Source organism: Sinocyclocheilus rhinocerous, unplaced genomic scaffold (assembly GCF_001515625.1).
Source record: "Sinocyclocheilus rhinocerous isolate Xijiao unplaced genomic scaffold, SAMN03320098_v1.1 scaffold469, whole genome shotgun sequence".
NCBI lineage: Eukaryota > Metazoa > Chordata > Actinopteri > Cypriniformes > Cyprinidae > Sinocyclocheilus > Sinocyclocheilus rhinocerous.
The window spans coordinates 214226-223374 of NW_015636034.1; the positions used below are offsets into that span (position 1 = coordinate 214226).

Consider the following 9149-nt stretch of genomic DNA (forward strand, 5'->3'; position numbering starts at 1 on the left):
ATGTATGTATGTATATATATATATATATATATATATATATATATAGCTTTGATACGTTTTTATTTTATTTTATAAATGCCACTTAGTTTGATTTATATATGTCTTTATATAACTGTCATATATAATTCTAGGTCTGATGCATATGTTTTGTTTTCATCTGCTTCCTAAAAAAATTCTAAATGAACGAAGATCTTCTTTCAGTATCTAAAAAGTACTTCAGCAGAAGGAAAACAAAGTTGAGGCTCAAAGTGTAGGTGATATAAGAACATTTACAGCTATTCTTAACCAACGATTGAAAGAAAAAGCACATGAGGCATGGTATACATAAGTTTTGGAAAATAATACGTTAAATATATATTCACAATACAAGTCTTCGTTGATACAAGAGAGCTACACTGCGTCTGTGTAACATGCAACTGGTACGATCATTGTTCCTTTTTAGATGTTCAAGTCATCAATCTCCATGCTTACCTCGAATCATCAAGTGTTTGTGATTCGAGGTATGCATGGAGATTGGCATTGTATATATATCATGGAATGAAGAAAAGATTATCTGCCATGTCATTATGATTTTGTGGAACTATGGGCCGAGAGGCCATGTATTCCTGGAATAAATTTGAAACTGAAAAAAACCTCATAGTTGAGATTGCGGACTTCCACTTCATTGCGACCTCCGCTGTAAGTAAAATACAGACTGCTGTCCTCCTCTGGAGACGAGAAAAGAATGTCTTGACCCTGTGTCTGTTGAGACATAATAAAGTGCAAATGTCAGTATAATACCCATATGTTTGACAACATGATTATTTACATGTAAATACGATCTATGCACTTACGATTGGAATTTTAGTCAGTACTTTTAGTTTAAGGTTTATCAGGCTTAATTAAGATTACGCTGCTCATAAACTGATTACGGTCACATTTTATTTATCAGATTTATCAAATGTTAACAGATAAGAGAACTGGAGTCTTCTACGTGGCTCAGGGTCCAATTTTGCAACAGAAGCTTTTGTACAGCATCACCCTGAATGACCTCGCTGAAAATCAATAGGATGTAAATAATCCTATACTCTTGTTGTGAATGTGTAAATGAAGACAACAGTTATACAATGGAAACAAAATAAACATCCTCTGAATATAGTTTACATTTTAGTGTCGATTGCTTGAGTAGTCTTAGCTCATGGTGAACTCACCCTGTTCTGTTTGTCATTTAAAGAATGTCTTGACCCTGTGTCTGTTGAGACATAATAAAGTGCAAATGTCAGTATAATACCCATATGTTTGACAACACGATTATTTACATGTAAATACGATCTATGCACTTACGATTGGCTTTTTAGTCAGTACTTTTAGTTTAAGGTTTATCAGGCTTAATTAAGATTACGCTGCTCATAAACTGATTACGGTCACATTTTATTTATCAGATTTATCAAATGTTAACAGATAAGAGAACTGGAGTCTTCTACGTGGCTCAGGGTCCAATTTTGCAACAGAAGCTTTTGTACAGCATCACCCTGAATGACCTCGCTGAAAATCAATAGGATGTAAATAATCCTATACTCTTGTTGTGAATGTGTAAATGAAGACAACAGTTATACAATGGAAACAAAATAAACATCCTCTGAATATAGTTTACATTTTAGTGTCGATTGCTTGAGTAGTCTTAGCTCATGGTGAACTCACCCTGTTCTGTTTGTCATTTGTAGAGCCGAAGCTGTCTTCTGAATGGAAAGCACTCTGGTCTGACATGGTGGACGTGGTAGAAAGGGGTCTATGCCCCTCTGGTCTGGCGTCCCGCTTAGAGAAGTACCTGCTCCTCTTGTTGTCCAGGGAAAAACTGAGGAGAGGTGGCAGAGAGACGCGACTCTATATAGCTTATGGAGCAAAGTTCCACTGATAAGAGTCACTGTTTATGGTTCCAACCTCATCTGTGTAATATGAGCCGGAGCATTTAGACTGCTGAAGACGTGGATCTGTCACACTGAGAATATTGAAGTTTGTTTGTCCATCGATGAGAGACAATGAGTCAGTTATATTCAATGCAGGATGTTTTACAGAATAATGGGTTAAATGGATCTTTCAAGCTGGTGTCAGAGATGGGAACGTCCCAACCAAATTGGGACTACGTCGAATCGTCGTGTTGCCTGAGCGTCAAAAATGTGTCCTACACTGTGAGGTGAGAATACAACATTGACATGACGGCAGTGAAATGCGTGTCAGTTCACAGTCAATGAGAGTTATGTCAAATTTAGCACCTGATTATTGGTAAACCTGCTATTAAGTTCTTAATGAACTGACACTCTTCAAACACGTATGTTTTTTTTCCAGCACACACTGAATGTGTCCAGGAGCTTCTTATGTTGAGTGTAGCTGCTAACAGACAACTGTACCTGATACATGTACTGTATATGACCAAACAGCTGTTGTCTAATGTCAATATTTTAGAATTTAATATTATAGTCTTTAAGCATACAATAAACATGAAACGATCAGTGAATAAAAGTTTAAATGCCAATATCAATCAGACATGATTAAATTACTATATAAAGACTTTATCTTTGGCAACAATTATACAACTGCTAGGCTATTATTCTTTTATTAAGTCTTATTTCATTGAAGCTTCATACAAAATAGTGACACACTGAAACCACTTCTTGTGACCATTTCGTAAACATTTTTTGTTTGCTTATGTGTGTTACAGTGAACATGTAGGACCCTGGTGGGACCTTTCATCTTTCAGGAAAAAATGGACAAGGCAGATACTGAATCAAGTGTCATTTCATGTGGACAGTGGGCAGATAATGGGAATTCTGGGGAATTCAGGTAAGTGACTCAAAGGGCAGAATATCTATGAATTTTATATTAGAGCCCACAGCATGCATAGTGATACAGTCTAAATATTTAGCTTCAGTATGAGTTAATTTGTGTATTTCACTATGGTCTTTTAATAGTGAATGACTGCTAACAAAAGAAGCAGAACAAAATAAAAACATAATCATATTCTCACAGATCTATGTTCACTGTACATGCATTATTAAGACACAGAAAGTAATAAACAGTAAGCATTCGAATAAACAAGGCAACATACTAAGCAACTTACATTACGTAATCCTGAAAATATAATTTCTTTAAACGTCAGTGTCATATTATATGATATCATATCAAAAGGTTAAACTTACTAAAGATATTTTGCTTGAATAAAAGTAAAAAAGTACTTCGTTTTTAAATGTACCGGTACTTAAGTTTATTATATGAATATTTTGATTGATGAACCATGTTATTAATAATTTTAGCCAGCACTAGTCAGTAAGTGAGCAGACATTAAATATGTATTGATCTGCAAATAAACAAACATTTTATTATATTACCAAAACTTCTTATACCACTATCAAAACATTAAACTTCAATATACTGAAATATCAGTCTAAATTACTGATAATTCAAGTGTGCAAACAAGTGAAAAAAGTAAAAACAAAAAAGGTTATAAAATCGTGTACTCACAGATCTTTAGACTATTGTTTACTGTGCATGTATTATGACACTGAAATGAATAAGCAGTAATCGTTAGAATGAGCCAGGGTTATTGTAGTTAACTAAAACTAAAACCATTAAAAACATTTTCGTTACTTGGAAATAAAATAAACATTAACTGACATTAACAATTGAAATAAAATAAAATAAAAAAAGTTCAATTTCAGCATCTTTTCATTTTAATTTAATCTAAATTTGTGTACTTAACTAAAACTGAGACAGAAGTAAAAATGAAAAAACTACATAGACATACATATAACAAAACTATAAACAATGACAGAAGCACAAAACAAAATGATTAATACTCACTAAAATTAAAATATAAAAATAAAAACTGATAAAAAGTATTATTAAAAACTACAACAGTGCACTGCAATGAACAAGGCAATTTATTATGTAAAAAGACTTGCATTACGTAAGGCTGAAATTATAATTTCTTTAAATGTCAGTGTCATATTATATGATATCATATCAAAAAGGTGATGTCTCTCTCAAGATTCAGAAAAGACCACTCTGTTTATTACTTTTGTACAAAGTTCACTTCAGTTTTAATTGAGCAGAAGTACAAAAGTACTTGGTTTTTAATGTGCTTGATTCACTTGAACCATGTTTATTATTATTCTAACCAGCACTAGTCAATAAGAAAGATTAGTGCAGACATTTATTACCAAAACTTATTATACTGTACCACTATTTAAAAAATTATGTATAACTTACATTACATAAGGCTGAAGATGTCATTTCTTTAAATGTCAATGTCATATGATAATATATCAAAAGGTTAATAAGATTACTGACTACAGATAATGGGAATTCTGGGGAATTCAGGTAAGTGGGGGGGGGCGTTTTTGCCTTTTATTGTGATAGGAAATTTAGACAGTAAACAAAGTGGGAGAAAGAGAGGGAGGACGGGATCAGTAAAGGTCCACAAGGACTCAATCTCGGGACGCCCGTAGCGGCAATGGCGCTATATGTTGGCACGCTGCCCACAATGCTGTTGGCGCCGACATGATGCTCAGAGTTTTAACATATTTAATATCAGAGCCCACAACATTGCATAGTGATACAGTCTAAATATTTAGCTACAGTATGAGTTCATTTCTGTATTTCACAATGCTATTGTAATAGTGAATGGCAAGATTTTGAGAAATTTGAGAGCATGACCACTAAAAAAAGAAAATTGTAAATATAAATTATAAATCATATTCTAACATATCTTTCAACTACTGTTCACTGTATGTGCATTAAGTTACTGAAATGATTAAGCAGTATAAACAAGGCAATGTACTAAAGAAACTTATATTACACTATCATTTCTTTACATGCCAATGTCATATGATAGGCTAATATATCAAAAGGTTAATAAGCTTACTGATGTCTCTCTCTCAAGGTTCTGGAAAAACCACTCTATTAGATGCTGTAGCAGGACGAATCGGGAATTCTGGTAAACTCCTTGGAGAGGTTTTTGTGAATGGAAGAAAGCTAAAAGCAGAGCAGTTCCAAGACTGTTTCTCTTATGTGCTCCAGGTGAGGTTTTTTCTTTTTCTTTTTTTTTTGGGTTAAAAATATGAATCTAAAAATACTGCTAAAGATTAGTACAGACTTTTAATTTATATTGATTTACAAATAAGCAAACATTGTATTACCAAAACGTATTATACCACTATCAATACATGACACTTCAGTATACTAAAACATCAGTTTACGTCGATAACTGATAATTCAAGTGTGCAAAGAGGTGAAAAACTGAACCATATAGTATTTTAAAAATGAGAAAAAAATCAAGTTTGCGCAAATTTGTGGTGCAAATAGTATGAAAATACAGTGTTCAAACTGGAACTCCATCCCCTGTCTGTCATGCTGCATTGCCAGCCCTGATTTTAAGTGATTTTAAAAGAAAATATCACAGATTACACAGTAATTGCATAGTAGAACTTGTAATACACTGAATACTGTACATCTGCAGCACACTGTAAATGTGCCTGTGTGTGCGTGTCAATCTAAGTATCACAGGCCACATGTGACTGAACTTTGGTCAACTGCAGAAAGTATAGATGAAAAGCAATTGGCTAGGTAACTATAGGTCAAGTCTGTCACAACCAAACTTAAACAAACACAGTAAAGTTTGCAGAAAAGTTCATTTGTAGAGTTAACTCTGAAATTAGCCGTTACACATGAGTTCATTACATTATTCCTCTGAGCTGTTCATGTGTATCTGCCAGAAAATTAAATAAGCATGGAGAGACGGCTATTATTGCAGGTCATTAAATTTAGATGCAAAGAAGCTATGAATCTAATCCAGTAATTAAATGTGTCTCATGAGCTAAAGGTATGTGAAGTTAAGAGGAGCGTACTTTTCTTTTTCTTTTTTTGCTTTCCCCCCCCAATAGTAGAGGTTATAGTAGCTTTGCTTCTAGTCCAATTTCAGCAGTGTGAACTTCACTGTACAACAAATTACAGATTTAAACAGACATGATGCACAACCTTCTGACTTGATAAACATAAGACCTAAACTGAAGACACAGATAAGAATTTCAACTTAAGAGCAAAGTTTTCAAATGATGAAGTGTTGTAAGTGTTGATAATGTGCACCATAGCGCATTAACAGCTAACTTAAAGCACAGGTCCTCCAGCCACTGGTACATGCACACCTCACATAACAACATGGGTCAGCCCTAATTGGATGACCATTTGGCTTCAATTAATACAATATTCTGTGATTTTTTTTTTCTCAATAAAATGTGTTTGTCAATATACTAAATACTATTTTAAGGGGCAGTTCACCAAAAATTGCCATCATTCTTGTGTTTTTGTTTCAAACATATATGACTTTATTTCTCAGAAGCATAAGAATTTAAAATGTTTTGCAGAATGACCAAGCTGATTTTTAAAAATTTTTTTTTTTTTTGCAATTTTCTGCTCCATATGGAAGAAAGAAAGTCACACAGGTTTAGAACAACATGAGGGCAGAAGGTCAGCATACAGTGGTGGTCAAAATGATTAGAACATTAGTATTTTCAGCAGCTAAAAAATGGTTTTAAGTCAGTTATTTCTATCTTTTGCTGAGGTGTGTCAGTAGGAGATACGTTTACATTACAACATTCATTTTGCCATTAATTGTAATAATCTAGTGATATTATTATAATAACTGACTTAAAATAACTGACTTAAAACCATTTTTAGCTGGTAAAAATACTAGTGTTCTAATAATTTTGGTCACCACTGTAGTTTCTTGTTAGTATGACATGTAGACTTCAGTAGATCATGCTATTGACAATAAGCAAGTTAACATTTAGTGCATTCAATACCATTCTTTCCATTATTTAATATCCATACGTTTCAATCTATGTATTTTAGCATATCAACAATCAGCATCATTTTTAAAGAGTGTGAGGAAATGTGTAAGGAAACCCCGGAGTATGAAATAGAGGGAACCCACAATGAATCAAACCTCAAATAAAGCGAAACAGCAGGGAATGAAAACAGCAAATTAGTCCTCAGATGCCATGTTCATTTATAGCAGCCTCTGAAAAATGCTGCAGTCTTGGATATAAATTTCATTAGCAGAACTTTTTACACAGCCACTTGTTTCTCCTACAGTGCATCACAGTAGTATTTAAGCAGCGAGTTATCATTGTATGGGAAATGCTAATTGCATTGTTGTTTATGTCAAAATAAATAGCTTTATTTTGAATGCTTACATACCATAATTTTTCTCTCAGAGTGACAATCTCTTGAGCTATCTGACTGTGGAGGAGACTCTGACATACACTGCTCAGCTTGCTTTGAGAAAACACTCTTCTGAGGCCATACGCAAGAAGGTGAGCTCATTCCCTTCACAGATATTTGACAGATATGGTCATCAAAATCGATTAAAATGAAATGCATACAGAAATCTCAAATACCTACAGATACTTTAACTTTCATACAGTTATGATGGAGACATCACTCATATTTTTAATAAGCTGATCCCTGTTTGATCTGTCATAGGTAGCTGCAGTCATGGCAGAGCTGAGTTTGGGACATGTGGCTCACAGCGTGATTGGAGGCCGCATTTTCCCAGGCATTTCTGGTGGAGAGAGAAGGAGGGTTTCCATTGCCAGCCAGCTGCTTCAGGACCCAAGTGAGCTGCCTTCTGATCTGCCTGAGACATCTTTATAATAACCCATAATAGCATAATGTTTGTTTATGTATGGAGTACAAACACATTGTAGTGTGTTCATTCCTTGCTTGCACATAAGAGAGACGAAATGTTATTTAAATGCAGAGCGACCAGCACAGCGACCCAAAGCCCCTCGAAGGATTATTGAGGAATGGACAAATGTGAAAGGGGCTGAAGTAGAATATTAAAAGTGGCAGACGGGGTTATCACATTTTTAATATTAAGCCGAGGTCTATGAGGGTCCCTTTGGATCCTTTATCTGGGTCTCCTGGGACCGTGGACTATGGATTAGTTGAGGCCACTCCAAACTGAACACAAACCAGCAATTATAAGTGGCTTTCATCTGCTGCCTTCTCCAATCAAGCAGTAAATGAATTAATCAGCCAATTAATTTGGCTCTAACTTTAGACAAAGGGAAACCTATTAATTGCTTTTAATTACTTGAATTAAGAAGACACTCAAAATTGTCTCTCAAAGGGCAGAAAGTGGACTTTCGAGAAAGTTTCTCATTTGTTTTATTTCTTCTCCTGTTTTTCAATTTTTCAACGTCATGGCAGAGGTGATTCTCCTGGATGAGCCGACCACAGGACTGGACAGCATGACGACTAATCAGATCGTGGTGCTGCTGGCTGAACTGGCCAGAAGAGATCGAATAGTCATTGTGACCATCCATCAGCCCCGTTCAGAACTTTTCAGGGTGAGTAGACATAGCGGATGCCTCTGGAGCTCATTCTGTTAAAACACTTATAACTGTAAAGATGGCCGTTGCAGTAGCTAATGCTCAGGGCTGGTAACCTGAATCAAAATTCACTTAAAAAAAAAAAAATATATATATATACAGTGGTGTGAAAAAGTGTTGGCCCCCTTCCTGATTTCTTATTTTTTTGCATGTTTGTCACACTTTAGTGTTTCAGATCATCAAACAAATTTAAATATTAGTAAAAGATAACACAAGTGAACACAACATGCAGTTTTTAAATGAAGGTTTTTATTATTAAGGGAAAACAAAACCCAAAACTACATGGCCCTGTGTGAAAAAGTGTTTGCCCCCTAAACCTAATAACTGGTTGGGCCACCCTTAGCAGCAACAACTGCAATCAAGCGTTTGCGATAACTTACATAGAGTCTGTTACAGCGCTGTGGAGGAACTTTGGTCCACTCATCTTAAAAAATGCGCTGTATAAATAAGTTCTGACAGCGCATTTGCGTACCGCTGTTAATGCACAATTAACATTTTAGATCGACAAACTGTACTGTATAGGATTTCTATTCAAATTGAAACCATAAATCTAAGCTACCCGCTGCCGTTTTCAAAGCACAATGCAAAACTGTGACATTTCATTAATTGACGCTCTTCAATCGGCAGCGCTAAACTCCAAAGTGCATATACTTACTTGTCGGCAACCCGCCAAAATAAAAGCCTGCTGATTTTAAGGTTAAAAATGATAAATTCATATTT

General features: G+C 34.9%; 2 protein-coding genes across 2 annotated transcripts in view; one reads left to right on the top strand and one right to left on the bottom strand.

Annotated features, from left to right (window-relative positions):
* LOC107747584 (ATP-binding cassette, sub-family G (WHITE), member 8) overlaps positions 1-1765 on the bottom strand; it is a 15028-nt gene extending 13263 nt beyond the window's left edge. The window contains exons 1-2 of the mRNA XM_016562181.1: positions 1681-1765; positions 634-741 (exon numbers count right to left, since the gene is read on the bottom strand). Of these exons, the coding sequence (XP_016417667.1) occupies positions 634-741; positions 1681-1746 (174 nt within the window). The 5' untranslated portion in view covers positions 1747-1765. The remainder of the gene's footprint in view (positions 1-633; positions 742-1680) is intronic.
* A 233-nt stretch (positions 1766-1998) lies between these two features.
* The window catches only part of LOC107747536 (ATP-binding cassette sub-family G member 5-like), a 12047-nt gene continuing 4896 nt past the window's right edge, over positions 1999-9149 (top strand). The window contains exons 1-6 of the mRNA XM_016562087.1: positions 1999-2173; positions 2699-2820; positions 4919-5055; positions 7251-7349; positions 7519-7651; positions 8248-8387. Coding sequence (XP_016417573.1) covers positions 2019-2173; positions 2699-2820; positions 4919-5055; positions 7251-7349; positions 7519-7651; positions 8248-8387 — 786 coding nt within the window. The 5' untranslated portion in view covers positions 1999-2018. The remainder of the gene's footprint in view (positions 2174-2698; positions 2821-4918; positions 5056-7250; positions 7350-7518; positions 7652-8247; positions 8388-9149) is intronic.